Consider the following 20,033-nt stretch of genomic DNA (forward strand, 5'->3'; position numbering starts at 1 on the left):
GAGCCTGCTTCTCCCTCTCTGCCTACTTGTGATCTCTGTCAAAAAACCACTTTTAGGGGTGCCTGGGTGGCTCAGTGGTTTGGGCTGCTGCCTTCGGCTCGGGTCATGTCTCAGGGTCCTGGGATCGAGCCCCGCATCGGGCTCCCTGCTCCGCAGGAAGCCTGCTTCCCTCTCTCTCTCTCTGCCTGCCTCTCTGCCTACTTGTGATCTCTGTCTGTCAAATAAATAAATAAAATCTTTAAAAAAAAAAAAACCACTTTTAACTATAGGAAATCCCATTTTCTCCTTAGTATCTGCCTTCCTATGTAAGATGGTCTGTTTAAAAACTTTATACAAGTGGGTATGTGTTTTACGTGGCAAACTCTTTAACATTCTGGCTTGCAGCTTCCTTGTAGTTAATTCTGTTTAGAGGGATTGCCAGAGGGACCGTTGAAGATTATGTGTTGTCCCCAAAGCTAAGTCGGTTATAAGTTAGAGGCCCCCTGCCGAAGTTTTATCTTTGATTCTACATAATGAGCCAAGATAGGGAAGGCTAGCACTAGATTTGTAGTCCTAGAACACCTATTTGGTAGAATGATGGATGCAGATCTGATGCTGAAAGCAACCTTGGAACACCATCCTCAATCATTTTATGGTTTACCATCACCCCAACATGTATAATGCTGTGAACTCCCATCATTTAAAGTTTTTTCTTTTCTAATCTTACATACTATGAAATATCTACATAAGATTCTTTTAAAGCTTGCCATAGTTAATTTTTCTAACTGCAGTGCTGGTATTCATCTCTTCTTTCTCCTATATATCTTAAATATATCTAGACCAGGGCTTCTCATGGCACTATTAAACATACACAGCTACACACTTCTTTTGTTGTGGGGGCTGTTTGGGCATGCAGGATGTTAAGTAGTATCCCTAGCCTCTATCTGCTGGATGCCAGTAGCATCACAACTGTCCACTGATGGTACAACCCAAAATATCTCCAGACATTGCCAATTTTCTCCACTTGAGAACCACTGGATATAACCTCAGATATAAAAGCCTATTCTCAGGCACTTTTGCAATGATAGCTTTAACACAGAAATCTCTAGTTTCTTATTATTTTCTCCCTCAATAAACAAATAAGTTTGGCTAAACAAATGGAGAGCTTCATATTTCAGTTTTTGCATATACTCTCCTAAAGCTGAGATTTTTTTTTTAAAGGTTTTATTTATTGGTGGGAGAGAGCCTGAGGCAGGGGAGGGGCAAAAAGGAGAGGGAAAGGGAGACGCAGACTCCCCACTGAGCGAAGAGCACTGATGATGCTGCAATGGATGTGGAGCTTGATCCCATGGACGCGGAGATCATGATCTGGGCCAAAGTCAGATATTTAACAACTGAGCCACCCAGGTGCCCCGGAAGTTGGATTTTTTAATCTTAGTCTGAGGAATAGGCAGTTATAGATATATGCGCAAAGTGGTAAGAGAGACATATAACCTTGAAAACAGCTTAAAAATTTCTGTAGAGAACTCTATAAATAATCCACACAATGATTTGACAAGCATTTATTAAACACCTACTGTGTGCTCAGCACTGTACTAGGCACTGGGGGGTGCAGAGATACAAATGTAAAATTCATCATTCCTGCCCTCAAGGAGCTTACAATTTAATTTTGGAAATAAATACAAATGTGAACTACAATACAGAGTGCTAGAAAATAATTACAAAGCAACATATTAGTAGTGCATGGACCACAGTACAAACTCAAAGGATAAGTGCTGAGGCAGCACCAAACAAGGGAGGTCTTAGTGTGAGAAGTCAGGGAACGCTCACTCAGAAGATACAAAGAAGCTAGGCTTGAAGGGAGTGATGAACAAGAACTGGGGCCAAAAACAATCTCAACAAAAGACACTGCATGAGAAAGGCACAGAGGCAAGGGCTTGTAAGACAACAGTGTGAACAAGAGGAGTTGAGCTGAATATGCCAGAAAATGAGGCAGAGGCAGATTAAGCATGAAGGGCAAAATAATGGTAGAACTTGGAACACTAGTGCTCTGATAAGAATTATCTGCCAAGTGTTCTGGACTAAAAATGGATTCTGAAGAGAATCACCTTAGAAGTATGGGGAGAGGGATCCTGAAAGCAATGAAATCTTGAAATTTCTTGAAATCTTGGAAGAATGAGATTACAATCACCTGGGCATCAGAATATATGGATCTGCAGAAGGCTAAAAGGGGATGGGAGAAATGTGAAAGATCCAGCCTCATGGAGAAAACTAAGAACTGGAATGTAGAGTGGAGAGCAGAAAAAGACAAAGACAACACTGAGATGGCGATAAGAAATAGGAAAGACAGGGCACCTGGCTGGCTCAGTCAGTAGAGCACAGGACTCAATATCGCAGTCATGAGTTTGAGCCCCACACTGGGTATGGAGCCCACTTAAAAAGAACAAACAAACATACATGAAGGGCAGTAAGTCTATTCAGGATAAAGAAGATAAGCAATAATGCCTATTTAAAAGGAAAATGGGAGCTGGGGGATAAGCATGATGAGGTCTGTTTTCAAATACCAAGTTCTGTGGGTATCTGATCCACAGGGTGGGAAATATTAAGTTACTGAAATGAAATACACAAGATTAAGTGTAAACAATCGAAATAGGTAAGTACAAGTAAATACAGAAAAATACTGGATAAAATCAAGACATGAGGGTTATTTCCTGTGGAGAGGAGAAACAAGACCAATAAAGAAAAGCTAGAAATTGGAGAAAATGATCAAGAAGGACCCCACAAGCCAAAGAAGAGAATTCCTGGGTTGCAGGGTAAACTCAGGAGTGTGAAATATAGATCGAGAAGGACAAGAACTCAGAAAAGGCATTGAGATTTATCCACAGGACACTTAAGTGGAATACTGTGTGCAAATGCCAGTAAGAAGTTTCAAGAGTATAGTAATGAGAAAATGGGGTTGAGTGATGGATGGTACATTTGAAAAACTGTGAGTGATAGAAGAAAAAGAGAATGGCAGTTGGACATGGCAGTGAAGTGGAAGGTTTTCTACCCTTCATGCTGTAGGTAAATTTTACTGTCATCCCAAATGACCATATGCCTGGCCTGGCATGGCACATGGATATCACATTTCCCTCCACAATTCTAGTTCCCTGGGGCAGTTTAGGGAGAAATATACTTGAATCTGTACATTACTGCTTAATCCTCTGAGTTACTTTTTTTTTTAAGTTACTCTTTTAAACATGTTTTATGTGTACCACTTAACTTTCTAGTACTACAAACATCAAAAGTATCTATCAAAACAACATTTTTCAACCAATTTTCCAGTAATTGCAATGGATCTGTACTATACGATACTCTACGTTCCCTTCCCCAGTAGCTCTTATGTCCAGGGATACCAAATTTTCAGATGGCTGGCCAGGGTCAGGGTGTTCATTACAGACATGGTAGCACAGTGGGCAACAGCACAGGCTTGAGAACCTGGCACTGTAGGGCAGAGTCCCTGCTCTGTCACTTCCCAGCTCTATAATCTTGTAAGCCTTTTTCACTCACCCTTCTAAAGCCTATTTCATCATCTGTAAAATGTGGGATATATTATCTATCAGAACCATGAGAAATGCTTAGCATATGGCTTGGCACACAGTAAGTGCTTAATAAATGTCAGCTATTAGTATTTAGAGGCTCAGGACTGAGAGTAAAGCTAACTGCTCTGTATGGGAATCACCCACCACATTCTAGTGCTGCCATCTTGCTCAATGGCAGAAATCTTTGAAACCTAAGACACGTCTTCTAGGACTAAGTTGAATGGCCGCAGAGTTACAGAAGAACCACTTTATCATGATAGGCCCTAAAATGAGATCATGATGGGAGAAGAAAGTATTGGTGAATAGCTCATCTCAGATGAAGAGCATAAAAATAGAATCTGCAGGATATAAAGGAACTTAGCACATATCACTTAGTCAGGAGATCAAGATAAGGTCATAAAGATGGATCAACAACATTCTAGTACAAAGAGTGAGAAGTGGAGACCAAGAATGGACTTCTACATGTGCCCCCAAAGAAACAACAGCCTTTTCTACCTTCTTACACTATGCGGCCATTTTTGTATGTGGGCTAAACCAACCTTGATAGTTCCTTCAAGTCACAGTCTTTCCTTTTTTTTATTTTTTAAAGATTTAATTATTTGACAAAGAGAAAGAGAGAGGGATCACAAGTAGGCAGAGAGGCAGGCAGAGAGAGGGGGGGAAGCAGGCTCCCCGCTGAGCAGAGAGCCTGACATGGGGTTCGATCCCAGGACCCTGAGATCAGGACCTGAGCCTAAGGCAGAGGCTTAATCCATTGAGCCACCCAGGTGCCTGTCACAGTCTTTCCTTATTCTTCCCAGCATCACACTAATCTTTCTAGGCATATTTTATTTTCTCTGAATTCCTGCCAGATGCTTAGTAATTATAGATTTAAGTAGCATGACTACACATTACTGTGAGTAGAGAGATGTTAGCTGGTACTCTTACAGGCATTTCAGTATGTTGTTCTGAGAGCTTTTACCAGAATAGAAGACAAGTGCTCCTCAGAACTACGTGGGAGGACTGTGTGGATGTGTGCACATATTATCCCTCTGACGGTGTACCCGTCCTAAACAGTATCTGCATACAGGCAGCACTGGCAGAACTGGTATCTTACAGAGGGTAAAGGCACAACTGAAGCAGAGAGCAAGGATCTAGAAACTACCAGATTTATTTCTGGTTTCTTGAATTTTCAAGTACAAGGGAATGAGGAATGGAATTCCCTTCAAGTGCAAGGGAACCTATAGGCCAAAAGAAAAAAAAATAGGATAAGAAAACAAAGGATAATGGAAAGCACTGTTCTGAGAAAGTTAACCAAGGAAGCCACGATGACAAATGACAGACGGGTATCACTCACTCAGTGAAACAGGGGTGATGTTGTTAGTGATCAGGGTGGACCACAGTGGGTCAGAGAGGGGATTTTATAGAGAAGGAATTCATGACCCAAAAGGCAGACCTTTATGATGAAAGATTTTATGACCTTTTGAAAAACATCAATACATGTTAGTAAGTGTTCTTCCTGTTGAGTACAGTCAGTGTGAAGTTGTGTAACTTCTCCTGGCGTGCATCCTAGTCTCCTGAATAGGATTAGTGGAATCAATTCCAATTCTGAAAGCTGATTTTGGAAAAGAGCCAAAAGTAACTCCAGTCCAAATGTGATGAACAAGTGGGCAGTGGTCAAAAATGAGATGTTACTCAGAGGTCCAAGTCATAAAGATGGATCAAGTGCCAAATTTAAAGGACAAACCATGTTTGGATGCAGAGTCTGGTATGTTATTTAACCCAACCTTGTCACTTTACCGAATATCCTTTGGTACACTGAAAGCCTCCAAGAAAGATAGTGCCTGGTGATGATGAGTTAAGATACTGTGTCTGCTGGATTACATCATAGAGTACAACAGAATTTAGAAGATGAGGAGCTGTGAGGGAAGTATTCGACAGATTGCCACGGAGACACACAGAGCTAATGGCAAGAAACAGATGGAGAATGAAGGGTGAGGCGCTAAGGCCATCTGACGAGGTGGGAGCAGGGGGACGACAGGAGTGACAGACAGTCCTGTCAGGGGTTTGTGCAGACTGGTAAGAACCTGAGAGGGCAGTGCTGTAATGCGCCAGGCGAGCTGTGTGTACATTCTTTGTAAGGATTTTTAGGTCTTCTTCAAGCACCTCTGTCTCCCCTTTCTCCCATGTGATGCAGTAACTAGGACAGTGTCACCACCTCTGTGCACCACAGTGTACCGTGGGAAGGTGGAAAGGAGAGCCACAAGTCACCACAAGGTACAACCACCCGAGCTCAAGAGCAGCCAGGCTGAGTCTCCACTCACCTCTTTCTCTGCTTCATTCCCACAACCATCACCTCCTTTGCGGACACACGTACGGGGGCTGGGGGTGGTGAAGGATACGTATGGACGCTCAGTGACTCATTGGAGTCAGGGAAGGTGAGATATGAAGAAAAATGCTGCAGTGCTGTTAAAAATATAGCATTCTGAGTTTGCGTGGGAATATGGGTTTCCACTGACTACCAGGAACATCAGAATAAAACAAAACGCACACTTAAGCAAAAAATACATTAAGTGTCTGTAAAAATTTTCCCTAGAACTAGGTTCTTAGGAAGCTAAGTACAAAATAAACTTCACACAGAGGCTGCTTCAAACTCTAAAGTGGCTTCTCAGATCAGATTTGCAGCACAAGTGCACCTCAGGGAGGTAAACGGGGGAAGGGGATCACAGGAGACGGGAGGAAGCAGAGGAACCAGGAGTAGCCTCTCTCAAAACCTACAACTACTCCTCAAAAGACAGAATTAAGTGCCTCCATGACAAGCAACTTGCTCTAATGCTATTTTGTTTCTAAAGGATACATCAGGCCATCAGGAGCTCCACTCCCTCAGACACCTCCCCGGACAGTCAAGCTAACTCACCTCACCAAGGCACTGGCCCAGACTACTGAAGAGCTACTCTAATCCGCCACGACGATCCGTTCTGACTCTGGTGAGGTTGCAGTGATGACACACTTTCTTTTTACTACACTGAAAGAGCCCTCACCAGCATGTGGTTTCTCTAATGTGGAATAATGCCCAAACTAGGACTGTGCTTTGTTCCTAAACTCCTATGGATTCAGATTTTTCTCCACTGTGGATTCTCTGATGCCGAATGAGACTTGATCTCTGAATAAAGGCTTTCCCACACTCATTACATTGATAGGGCTTCTCCCCTGTGTGAATTCTCAGATGCTGTATGAGGCCCGTGTTCCCATTGAAAGCTTTCCCACATTCTTTACATTTATAGGGTCTTTCTCCAGTGTGGATTCTCTGATGTTCAATAAGGCCTGACTTCTGACTGAAGGCCCTCCCACACTCATTGCATTTGTAGGGTTTTTCCCCAGTGTGGCTTCTCTGATGGCCAATAAGATGTGAGCTCCGCCTGAAGGTTTTCCCACACTCATCACACTCATAGGGCTTCTCCCCGGTGTGGATTCTCTGATGTCCAATGAGGTGAGAGCTATGACTGAAAGCCTTCCCACACTCATTACATTCATAGGGTCTCTCCCCACTGTGGATTCTCTGGTGCAGAATAAGGCCCGCACTCTGACTGAAAGCCTTCCCACACTGATTGCACTGATACGGCTTCTCCCCAGTATGAATTCTCTGGTGCAGGATCAGGCCTGTGTTTTGACTGAAGGCTTTACCACACTCCTTACAGTGATAGCGCTTTACTTTGTTGTGGATATCCTGATGGGAAAGAAGGGCTGACCTGTAACTGAAGGCTTTACCACACACATTACACTGATAGGGTTTCTCCCCAGTGTGGATTCTCCAGTGGCGAACAAGGCCCGAGCTCTGAGCAAAGCTCTTCCCACATTCATCACATTTATGTCGTCTCTCCTGGGTGGGATTTCCCCGCTGCCTCTCTAATCTGCCCAGAAGATCTCGGGCTTCTCCATGCTCAAGACCCCCGATAACATCCCCGTTGCATTTGGCAGCTGTCTCTCCATGTGGTTGGAGTCCAGTAGATATTACCTGTTTCGAAGATAATTCCCTGTTCTCATTCCTGGTCTCACCACCTGAAATTAAAATGGGGCAAACATCAAGCCAATGTCACTTTCTATTCTCTATGTTAAAAAGGAATCGAACATCAGGGAAATATACATGGAAAACTGGCAGGACACACAAAGCTGCCACCTGCCTCCAAATGCTGTCACAATACAGAAGGAGAAGCAAGCAGGGTCAAACACAAGTACCACAGGCCAAATGGGGAAGAAGTGCCAGGAACGAAGTGGGGTTTGTGAGGTGGGGGGGCAGAAATGGAAAAAAGCCACAGTCACTGAAAGGGTGGAGCACAACGAGCTTAACAGGGTAAAATCCAGGTAAAGATTTCATGGGACTGGGAGCAGAAAAAATGAGTCCCACGGCACATAACAGTAGCCAAGGTACATCCTGGCTTGGAGAGCTGAAGTCCACTTTATAGCACTGTTTCTCTCTGTTAGTTCCTCAGGAACTAAGTTTGAATTCAACAATGTCTTTCAGAAAGCTCACAGCTACCATCACATAACAACGAAACAAAACACCTTAACTGATAACAATAACCAGAGCTCTCCTTACCCAGGGAGAACATGTTTCGGTAATTCTCTGGCCTATTATCTCTACTGGGATCCTTCTGCGATGGATCAAGAAGCCACTCCTCTCGAATTAGGGACACAGCCATGTCTTCGATCTTCTCTAAAGTCTGAAAGAAAACAAAATCCCCATGAGGGACTGGCAATGTTCCATAGCCCCAGCCCAGAGCATCGGAGGTCCGCCAGGCTTGGAGAGGATCAAGAGGTGGGACGTACTGTGTAAAGCGATCTCAAGAAGCTTGGAAGAGGAGAGAAATGCACCAGATTTACTGGGGTTAGGGAAAATCAAGAAACAAGCAAAAAGAATCTGGGACAATTCCTGGTCAGTACGGGTACAGAGTGCAGACAGAAGGTAGATGCCACCCACGCTGTCAAGCGGAGCTACCGGGTTTCAGGGAGGAGGGGTACAACTCACCTGGAACCCTGCTGTGAGAAGTGTTGCTGTCATCTCCTGGTCTCCAGGACTTCCCTTCTGGGAAGGGGTAGGACTCTGAGAAGTAGAGATGGCTAAGAGAGGAGAAAGGAGCTGAGTGAGACCAGTGCTGTCCCGCAGCTGCAGCAGCCAGCGCTAACCCATTCTAAAGATGCTTGTATTTCAGAACATGTGCTTGCCACAGATTTTGCACATAAAATGCTGATGGACCCCGGGCTGGCTCAGTAGGAACATGCAGGTCTGCATCTCAGGGTCGTAAGTTGAAATCCCACGCTAGGTACAGAGGTTCCTTAAATAAACTTTAAAAAAAAAAAATCTTTAAAAAATAAAAAGTATAAAATAGAATGCTTATATCTTGGGCTCTGGGTCTATACCTATGGCTGCATAGAAGACAGCACTTTGATGTCCTACTCAGCCTGAAGTTACATGTCAAAAATAGAGTACTGATTTACTTTTTAAGATTTTTATTATTTTTAAAATTTATTTTGTGAGAGGCAGAGAGCAAGAGCAGGGGGAAGAGGGAGAAGCAGACTCCCTGCTGAACAGAGAGCCAATCCCAGGACCCTGAGATCATGACCTGACCTGAGCTGAAGGCAGATGCTTAAATGACTGAGCTGCCCAGGTGACCCTGACTACTGGTTTCCTAATAGGAACTGCTTTACAGTTCTTCTTTCTCACCAAAGCTACTTTCTATCCTTGTGCCTCTGTATGGTGTTTCTTTTAAGTCCTCATCTCATTGGCAAATGGAATATGAGAACCAATTTATCTCTGTTAACTCTATTACCTCTCTGAAATGTCTACCATGACTGCCACTATCTGCTTCCTACAGATGTCAGACATTGCAATACCAAAATTAACAGACTACTGCATCTTGGGCAATAGGCTTTAGAACTTTAGACAACAGCCATATTACTAACTCAAATATTAAAAATCAGTTTACATGGAACAAACTACTATAAATCACATAAATGAAAAAAAAAAGGAATGTGGAGCAAGTATGAGAGGAGACTAGAACATCTTGTTCTGCAAGAAGGTAAGAAGTTCTCAAAAAATGATGGGGAAATCCAAAAGGTTGGAGGAGCCAGACTGAAGGGGCCTCCTCTGACCAAATCTGAGACAATTTATGCATCAAAATAAAGACTGTGACTAAATAAAGACACATATAGGTATTTTATTTCTGGAATAAAATAAGACCTTATGAGTCCATACTAACAAATAAAATAAAATAGGGAGGAGGGAACACTCTCTATCACAACACATAAATGTAGAAGGCATGACACAGAAAATCATCATTTGGTAAGTCTTAGTCATCACTGATTCATTCAAGCAGCATCAATGAAAATTAAACTCATGTTTTAGCAATAAAAGTTTGATGAGGACCAGATACTTAAACACACTCAAGAGTATCTCTCCACAAATTACTTACTAATTACAAAGGGAAAAATAGTAACTTTACAGTGATTAACCTAGCAAGAATAATTTTAACCAAGTCATCAAAGATGCCAACACGAGTAACAGGACAAATTCCTGTGGTGCGGCGGCAAAGGAGGCAACGGCCCTGCCGGGGTGCTCCAGCCACACACATACAACTGGAATTTATGTGTTAAGGAAACGTCACACAAACCCAAACTGCAGCCACTCTGTGAAATAACCGACCTGTATTCATCAAGAATGTCAAAGTCATGAAAGGCAAAGAAAGGCTGAGGAGCTATTCCAAATTAAAGGAGTCTAAAGAGACACGGTAACTGCCTGCAAAGGGTACTCTTGGCCTGGACTCCAGAGAACATTACTGGGACAACTGGCAACAGAAATATGAGCTGTTAGTACTGGATCAGCATGACATCTCCTAACTGTGATGCGTTTATTGTGGCTATCCAAGACAATGTTTTAGTGTGAGGAGTTATAGACTGAAACAGTTACAAGGAAAGTGGCATGATTCCAGCAAAACCCCCAAAACACCTCTGTTGTTACTACACTGGGATAAAGAAATGTGTGAAGATATAAAAATCCCTGAGTTCTTTCATTTGTTCATGAATTTACCAACGGGACCGACAGTCTGTCTTTGAAGCCTAGATAAACATTCAAACCCAGATCCTAGGACTGGTCTGTAAACAAAAATTCCACTTCCTGGTTTTCTAGGAACTCAACAGGCACTTTCTTTTCTACTCTCTCCTTGTCAATGAAATCTGGCCCCTCACCTCTCTCTTGCGGCCCTTGGGGCACTGGAGATTTGTGCTGGGTTGTCACAGATCGGAGCGGAGCATCTGGAAGTTCTGGTGCAGACTCTGAATGCACCACCTCCTCCCAGAGTCCATGTCCATGTGCACGGGCTGGGACCTGAGGACAATGGGACAGCTGCATTACAAGAAATTCCTTCATGCAAGGAAGCGAACAACATTACGAGGACCAAGAGCACAACAACAGGGCTATGTGCTTGTTAAAAGGAGAAGAATTTCATCTACTTCCTAAGGGCAGTGAGAACACAAACAAACATATCAATTAGCACCGAAAGGCATCATTTCTGCTGACGTCCTTCCTGCCTTTTGCACTTGCAAGGCATGGGAAGAGTGATAAACGGACACTTAAAGCAGGGCTATTAGAAAAAACTTTTGGTAACACCAACGAAACCTGAGTTCTGGTCTAAGATCTGCCTTTCTGAGCGCCCAGAGAAATTCAAGTAACTGAGGCCCTCTGTGTAGCAGTTTCCCACCTGGCAAACAGGAACAATCATAGTCGCAAGGGTGTTATGAGGATAAAAAATGTACACACAGCCTTCGCAAAAATAAAAAAAACTCTACAGATACAAGCCACGCTGAGCTAGAGCTGTGTCCATCCTCCTACAACAGAAACGGGACGACAGGCATTTATTCTCCTGCTGCAGAGCTCATGTCCCTCCAGGCCGCTTCCAGACCTCCCAGTCCCAGCGCGCACACCTCCTTCTGCTTACCGGCCGCCCTAGTATGTCAATCTGCCTTTCCAAGTCCTCCAGCAGGGTCACCACCTCCTCTCCATTCTCCAGCTGATGTTCCTTCACCAGCGTCTGCAGCTCCTCGGGCAGGATGGTCAGGAACTGCTCCAGCACCAGCAGCTCCAAGATCTGCTCCTTGGTGTTCAAATCCGGCCTTAGCCACTGATGGCAAAGTGCGCGGAGTTGGATCAGAGCTTCTCGGGGCCCTAACGTCTCCTGGTAGCATAACTTCCTGAAGCGCAGGCGGAACAGCTCTTGGCCGGGAGGGTTATTTTCATGCAGACTGGATTCCTGGTCCCAGCCATGATCTTCCTCTACCTTGACGATGACAAGGTCTCCCTCAGGAGCTTGGTCAGATGGGGACGGGGCTAACAACTTTCTTGATTCTGCTGCCATTTAGGGCTGGAGCAGCTCCGGAGGCTCTTCCCCACTACCTTCTTTATCTTCTCAAGAACCTTTCAAGGAGCTCTTCAGTCAGGGCAATACTTGGGGTAGAGAAACTGCCAAACAATATTAAAGCAAGACAAGTTTACTAAGACACCTTAACCAGCTTCTTACCACAGCATGTCCCTCGTGGCTCAGTCATTTAAGTGATCCTCTCCACCGTTCCGGAAGTAACTCCCTACCTCCTTAGCTTCCTGCCACACTGAACACCCATCAGGGCAATATTCCCTTCCTTCTGCTTCCTCTCTCTGGGGATGTGGTATACAGCAAAGTCAGGAAACCATGCAGACTGGGTCTAACTGAAGATCTGCACTTAACCTCAGCTGGTCCTCAAGTGATGCTGATGAACTTTCAGCATTTGCTACCCCAGCAATACCATTTCTACCCATTTCAGCTCTCAACTTAGCCCTCACACTCAATAGATGAATCTCTGTATAATCTAGCTCAGGGTATTGTCTAGAACCGTCCTAACACCATAGGCTCTTCTCCACCGGAGTCATTATCCTACTGTGCTCTCCATCCTCCCCCACCCCCCGTCTCAAGGCTAACCACTTCCGCTGGGGACCTTATCTCCCTCTACAACTCTCTTTGGAGCACTGGTCCTGCCTCTCCAAGGAACCTAAATGCCCTAACACACCTGTGACCCAAGTCTAGTCCCACACACTAATGACCTTTTATAAATAAAAGCACACAGTAGGTAGTCTTTTGAGTCTGACATCTTTCACTTAGCATAATACATATGAGGTCATCAATGCTATAGAATGTACCAGCAGTTTATTCCTTATATGGATGTATGTTTATCCATTCTGAATTGAGAGATAATCTCAAGGCATTTTCAATTTTTGATGATTACAAGCAAAGCCACTATGAGTATCTACTATGGGTTTTTGTGTGAACATGTTTTCATTTCACCTGGGTTAATATCTAAAAGTAAAACCGCTGGGTCATATAGTAGGCATATGTATAACTTTATAAGAAACTGCAAAACTGTTTTCTAAAGTGACTGTAACACTTTGCAATTCACCATCAGTATGTGAGAACAGCTATTGCTTCATATCCTGACAAACAATTGATATTGTTTTATTTTTAATTTTAGATATCTGAGTGTGTAATGGTATCTCACTATGATTTGCATTTTCCTTCTGACCAATAATGTCAAGCACCCTTTCACATACTTATTTGCCATCCGTAGATCTTTGGTGAAGTGTCTGCTCAAAAACTTTTGTCTGTTTTCAAAATTAGTTCTCTTTTGAGTTTGAGGATTCCTTATATATTCTGGATACAAGGCCTTTATAAGATATATGACTTGCAAGTATTTCCTCCTTTTCATACCTTCAACAGTGCCTTTCGAAGAACAGAAATCGTAACTTTTTGAAGTCAAACTGGTCAACTTTTTTTTCTTTTAGGGATTGTGCTTTTGGGGTCATATCTAAGAAACCTTTGCTTAATCCACGGTCACAAAGATTTCCTCCTGTTTCCTTCTAAAAGTTTTATAGTTTAAGTTTTACCTTAGGTCTATGATCCATTTTGAGGGGTTCTGGGGGAGGTTTGCTTTTTTAAGTAAAATCTACACCCAGCCTGAGGCTCAAACTCACGATCCCAAGATCAAGAGTTGTACACTCCACCTGAAGAGTATGAGCCAGGCAGGCGCCCCAAATTCTGAGTTAATTCTTACATAGACAGAGTTTGAAGGGTGAACAGCACACAGATACCAAATTGTTCCAGCGCCATTTGCAGAAAAGATTACTCTTACCCACTGAATTATCTTTGCTCGTCTTTGTCTAAAATCAATTGGCCATGTATGCGTGGATCTATTTCTGGAATCTCTGTTCTGTTCCACTGACCTACACCTTTATCCTTTCACCAAACCAAGCTGTCTTGATTACTGTGGCTTTCAAAATCTTGAAATCAAGTACTAAAGTTCTGCAACTTTATTGTGAATTTTAAAAATTGTTTTAAAAAATTTTTTTTAAGATTTTGTTTATTTGACACAGAGAGAGACATGGCTAGAGACGGAACACAAGGAGGGGGAGTAGGAGAGAGAGAAGCAGGCCTCTCACTGAGAAGAGAGCCCAACTCCGGGTTAGATCCCAGGATCCTGGGGTGATGACCCGAGCTAAAGGCAGCCACACAACGACTGAGCCACCCAGGCGCCCTGTTTTAATTTTTCTAATTCCATTGACTTCTGATATAAATTCCTACAAAAAGAAATCCTGGACTAGGATCTGCGCTGAATCTATAGCTCACTGACATTTTAATCTCCATTCTGTAAACACAGTCTGTCTCTCCATTTATTTAAGTCTTCCCTGATTGCTTTTGTTAGTGTCCAAACTACATATTCTTAAAGGACAAAATAAAATGTTTTCTCCTTTAAAATCCTTTCCTGGAGTGCCTGGCTGGCTCAGTTGGAAGAGCATGTGACTCTTGATGTCAGGTCCGTGAGTTCATGCACCACATTGGGCGTAGAGCTTACTTTAAAAAAAAAAAAAAATCAAGTAAAATCCTTTCTTGATGACTCCACTTGGAAGTGATTGCCCTCTTCCTTATACTTGTTGCATAAATGTTTTATTATTTTACTTTATTTGTGATGGTCAAGTGATTTTTATTTTAGGAATATGCTAATACAAAATTGGAAAATGTATTCTCTCACTCATCATATTCATAGAAAAGATGCATAACTTGTTGTTTTTAAGGTTTTATTTATTTATTTGACAGAGAGAGATCACAAGTAGGCAGAGAGGCAGGCAGAGAGAGAAGAGGAAGCAGGCTCCCTGCTGAGAAGAGAGCCCAATGCAGGGCTCAATCCCAGGACCCTGGGATCATGACCTGAGCCAAAGGTAGAGGCTTTAACCCTGAGCCACCCAGGTGTCCCATAACCTGTTTTTTTTTTAACTTTTTTTTTACTTTTCTTGTAGTTATATATTATTAGTTGCAAGAAATTGTATATTCCCAATGAGTACAGATCTATATCTTTTATTTTATTGATCGAATTGAAGAATATGCAAAAGCCATTATTTATAATACCTAACACAGAATATATCTATATTTGCTGAAAAGCAAGGTTTGGATACGAACCTGGAGGTCCAAAGAGTTCACTAATAGGGTCCTATTTCTTTGTGGGATATGTCCTATGGCCTTTATCTTTGGTAACAGACATCACCTCTCACTGGCACTTAAAGTGGGTAAGTGGTCTTCCTGCCTTTTGGTTATTCTTTTATCCCATTTGTGCTCCACACTGCTGCCTGCTGCAAGTTGAACTGTGTGCTCCCAAAAAGATTATGCTGAGGTCCTAACCCCTGATCCCTGTGAATGTCACCTTATTTAGAAGTAGGGTCTTTGCAGATGTAATCATGTTAATTGAGGTTATACTAGAGTAGAGAAGGGCTTTAGACAGTCTGACTGGTATACTTTTAAGAGAAGAGACACAGAGATTGAGACATATGAAGACAGGGCCATGTGAACACAGACACAGAAGAAAACTATGTGACTACAGAGGCAGAGATCAGGAGTTAGGCAGCCACAAGCCAAGGAATGCCAGTAACAACCAGAAGCTAGAAGAGCATAGCCCTACCAACCCCTTGACTTTGGACTTTTGGCATCCATAACTGTGAGAGAATAGATTTCTGCTGTGTTAAGCCACCCAACTTGTGATACTTTGTTATAGTTATGTCACCCTATGAAATTAATAATGTGCTAGAGAGACTGTTTTAACAAATATGTAATACATGTCATGACTTTAAAATCTTTCAACAAAGAGGGGCGCCTGGGTGGCTCAGTGGGTTAAGCCGCTGCCTTCGGCTCAGGTCATGATCTCAGGGTCCTGGGATCGAGTCCCGCATCGGGCTCTCTGCTCAGCAGGGAGCCTGCTTCCCTCTCTCTCTCTCTCTCTCTGCCTGCCTCTCCGACTACTTGTGATTTCTCTCTGTCAAATAAATAAATAAAATCTTTAAAAAAAAAAAAATCTTTCAACAAAGAACCCAACTCTTCAGCCCAATACCCAAGGCCCTTTATGGTATGTATACATGCCTACCTTTACCTGCTATAAGCTTACCTTCACATAGCTTTTTCCAAATGTGGCTTTCTTTTTTTCTTAAGATTTTATTTATTTATTTGACAGAGAGAGAGAGATCACAAGTAGCCAGAGAGGCAGGCGGGGGTGGGGGGTGGGGAAGCAGGCTTCCTGCTGAGCAGAGAGCCCAATGCGGGGCTTGATCCCGAGACCCTGGGATCATGACCCAAGCTGAAGGCAGAGGCTTAACTCACTGAGACACCCAGGTGCCCCTCTCACATCCTCTTTTAAGAATACCGGGTCAAGGGGCGGCTGGGTGGCTCAGTCAGTTAAGCATGGGACTCTTGGTTTTGGCTCAGGTCTTAAACTCTGGTTGGTGAGATGGAGCCTGGGGAGGGCTCTGCACCCAAAATGGAGTCTGCCTGAGATTCTCTCCCTCTGTCCCTCCTCCCGGAGCTCGCTCTCTCTCTCTCAAATAAATAAACAGGGCACCTGGGTGGCCCAGTCAGTTAAACATTTGCCTTCAGCTCAGGTCATGGTCCCAGGATCCTGTGATCGCAGGAGTCCCCTTCTCTCTCTCCCTCTGTCCCTCCCCCCTGCTTGTATGCGAGCACATGCACACTCTCTCTCAAATAAATAAATAAATAAAATCTGTATAAATAAACAAATCTCTTTTTAAAAATACCTAGTCAAGTTTGTTTATTTAGGAAGTTAAACTAGTCAATCTATAAAGACTCTTCTTTTTTTTTTTTTTAATCCAGTGGATTTTGCAATAGCCACATTTATTTAATTAATTAATTAATTTTAGATTTATTTTTTATTTATTTTCAGCATAACAGTATTCATTATTTTTTCACCACACCCAGTGCTCCATGCACTCCGTGCCCTCTATAATAACCACCACCTGGTACCCCAACCTCCCACCTCCCCGCCACTTCAAACCCCTCAGATTGTTTTTCAGAGTCCATAGTCTCTCATGGTTCACCTCCCCTTCCAATTTCCCCAAACTCCCTTCTCCTCTCTAACTCCCCATGTCCTCCATGCTATTTATTATGCTCCACAAATAAGTGAAACCATATGATAATTGACTCTCTCTGCTTGACTTATTTCACTCAGCATAATCTCTTCCAGTCCCATCCATGTTGCTACAAAAGTTGGGTATTCATCCTTTCTTTCTTATAAAGACTCTTCTAATCTCAAATGCTATACTCCTGTCAACTGTGAAAGGTACAACTCAGATTTTATTTATTATTTTTTTAAACATTTTGTCAGCATTTGGGGGGGGGTGGAGAAGATTTAGTTACTTCAGAGAGAGAGAAAGCAGGGGCAGAGGGAGAGAATCTCAAGCAGTCTCCCTGCTGAACTCAATCGTGGGGCTCCATCTCAGGACCCTGAGATGACCTGAGCCCAAATCAAGAGTCAGAAGCTTGGGACACCTGGGTGGCTCAGTCAGTTAAACGTCTGCCTTCAGCTCAGGTCATGATCCCAGGGTGCTGGGATCCAGACCTGCCTTCAGCTCCCTGCTCAGTGGGGAGCCTGCTGCTCCCCCTACTTGTGGGCTCTCTCTCTCTGACAAACTAATTAAATCTTAAAAAAAAAAAAAAAAAGAAGTCTGGAGCTTACCCTACTGAGCCACCCAGGTGCCCCAGAACTCAGATTTTAAAGCATTATTCTTTTAAGAGGTGAGAAGGAATATTTCCTTCCTTCAGACTCAGTCTACTTTGGGAAGTTTGGGAACTGAAAATAAAATAAAACAAAACAAGAAAGAGATTTTTCAGGCTTTAAAGGTCAAGAAAAAATAAGTGGGGCAAAAACTGTTCTTAAGAGTTATCTCCAGGGGCCCCTGGGTGGCTCAGTGGGTTAAAGCCTCTGCCTTCCGCTCAGGTCATGATCCCAGGGATGTGGGATCGAGCCCCACATCCGGCTCTCTGCTAGGCGGGGAGCCTGCTTCCTCCGCTCTCTCTGCCTACTTGTGATCTCTGTCAAATAAATAAAATCTAAAAAAAAAAAAAAAAATTATAAAAAAAAAAAAAAAGAGTGATCTCCAACCGCAGAAGCCGGTTATTCAAAACAACTAGGCATCTGTTAAGTCAATGGTTACTGCATAAATACTCTTAACTGAACCCAAAGACCGAAATCGGGATTGTTCTCAGAACGGAAGCGGCAGTCTTCACGCTGCCTGACAGAATGACCCGTGAGCCGACGGGGCTCCTCCAGAAGAGCTCCCGGGCGTCTACTTCAGCGACCCTCGACAAACGAGCTACGTGTTTCCAGTAAGGCTGAATTCCAGGTGTGAAAAACGTGTCTTCTGTACAGTGACCCAGGCAACACACCACCATTTCCTGAATACACCACAAAGAGCAGAGGAACAGCAAAAATAGGTGTCCAAGGATAATTACGGTTTCCAAAAAGCAAAATATTGAGGCAAAAAAAAGGGGGTGGGGTGGGGGTCGTACTGTGAAGGAAATGCAAAAAACTGCGAAGTAAAACCAGTTCAGACGGTGGACGCGCCCGGGTAAAAGATAAGGTGCGGGCGGCTCCCCGTTTCAAGACAGACAACATCACAAAAAGAGGGGCGGGATGAAGGAAGCGACCCCCCAGGACAGGGCCCCTGTCAGAGAGTCTGGGGCCGCGGCCGAGGCTTGCGCCCGCGGGGCACCAGCCCCCGAGCCCCTGCAGCCCCGGGCGCCCCCCGCGTCCAGGCCGCTCTCCAGACCCTCAGGTGCGTCCCCAGCGGCGGCCTAGCCTGGCCACAGAGCGCTCCCCTCCTCCACCCGGAGCCCGAACCGTTACTCACCGCGAGCAACAGGGGCGGCCCGGGGTGGGGAAGGCGGGCTGCAGAGGACCAGGGACCCGGAGGAGCGGCGGGGAGGAACCCGGGAGAAAGCTGCAACCGGACCAGGGCCCTCGGGCCCGTAACTTCCAAACCCGCTGAGGCACGACATCGACCAACGCGCATCTTGTCTCGAGGCACTTCCGGAAGCTCTCTAGGAACCCGGGAGGTCTGGAAGCTCTATGGTCGGCCGGCGCGGAGGGCTTCGGCTCGCCTGCGCCTGCGCCGTGCTGGGTCCGCGGGTGCGGGGGTGAGGGTCGGCGTAGGCTCGGGACCTGCGAACCCTTAGAGACCTGCCAGTTGCTTGAGGAATTCCTGCCCGCCACAGTCCATAGCCTTTGGGTTCCCCTTTGGCACCGAGTACAACTTACAGTGTCATGTTAAAAAAAATCATGGGGATTGAGTGTAAATGCCCCACGAATGTTTACAGGCGTTCAGCCCTTTCCTGGCTGGCTGAACCGAAATCTCCCAAAACCTGCTTCGCAGTTGAGCGTGTGAAATGCTCAGTTTGGGAGGGACGCTTCGCTAGTGGACTAGTTTTCACACCACAAAGAGGGAAACATCTACGTTCACACCTGCGTTCATTCTTTTGTTGCCTGAAGGAAGCGCGTCTCAGCAGCTTACTGGGGACTACGGCCAGGGAGACAGTGGTGCAGGCCGCTCCGAGGACTGCTCCCCAGCTGGTTCCCTGGCAGGGGATTTTGTGCAAACACCGGAAATTCTTGACTCTAAATTCTTGACTCACGATGTATAATCTGTTCGGTTGTAAAAGTTAAGATTGACTGATTTCCACAGAGACATAAATCTTAATGTACACGTCAGGAATTCCTCAAGCAACTGGCAGGTCTCCAGGACCCGAGCCTACGCCGACCTTAACGATGCATGATGCTTCTAGCATATTTGATTGTTCAAAACTAGCGCCCGCAGGCCTGTGCGTTACTGGTTTTCCCGTTCTTCCTGTTTGGGGATCTCCTTGAGGTCACTGGAGATGATCACAAGGCTGACAGTTCGTGCTGCAGTGTTAGTGCAGGCTTCGTATATCCGTTTAAAGTTTTAACTTTTCAGACTAAATAGGATTTGGTGGTGGGGATTGAAGAAGATGTCTTATTTGTGCTGTTTTGCGCCCCCTCCTCCATGTTTATTCCTTCACCACCTTTCCTAGCTTATTTTCTCAGATGCCCTTCCAATCTTCACCT

At 44.3% G+C, this 20,033-nt stretch overlaps 2 protein-coding genes across 2 annotated transcripts in view; both read right to left on the minus strand.

Annotated features, from left to right (window-relative positions):
* The window catches only part of LOC101692827 (zinc finger protein 850), an 87,046-nt gene that overhangs the window by 19,410 nt on the left and 47,603 nt on the right, over positions 1–20,033 (minus strand). Inside the window, 1 exon segment of the mRNA XM_045073941.1 lies at positions 6,696–7,414. Coding sequence (XP_044929876.1) covers positions 6,696–7,414 — 719 coding nt within the window.
* Positions 8,137–18,977, minus strand: LOC101674147 (zinc finger protein with KRAB and SCAN domains 8). Its single transcript, XM_045073940.1, has 4 exons — positions 18,802–18,977; positions 11,531–12,051; positions 8,566–8,657; positions 8,137–8,260 (listed from the first exon to the last, which is right to left on the minus strand). Exons 2-3 carry the CDS (start codon positions 11,945–11,947, stop codon positions 8,595–8,597), a joined length of 480 nt encoding a protein of 159 aa, XP_044929875.1. The 5' UTR covers positions 11,948–12,051; positions 18,802–18,977; the 3' UTR covers positions 8,137–8,260; positions 8,566–8,594.

The sequence above is a fragment of the Mustela putorius genome, unplaced genomic scaffold, assembly GCF_011764305.1.
Source record: "Mustela putorius furo isolate JIRA1106 unplaced genomic scaffold, ASM1176430v1.1 tig00537295_pilon_pilon_pilon, whole genome shotgun sequence".
Taxonomy (NCBI): Eukaryota; Metazoa; Chordata; class Mammalia; order Carnivora; family Mustelidae; genus Mustela; species Mustela putorius.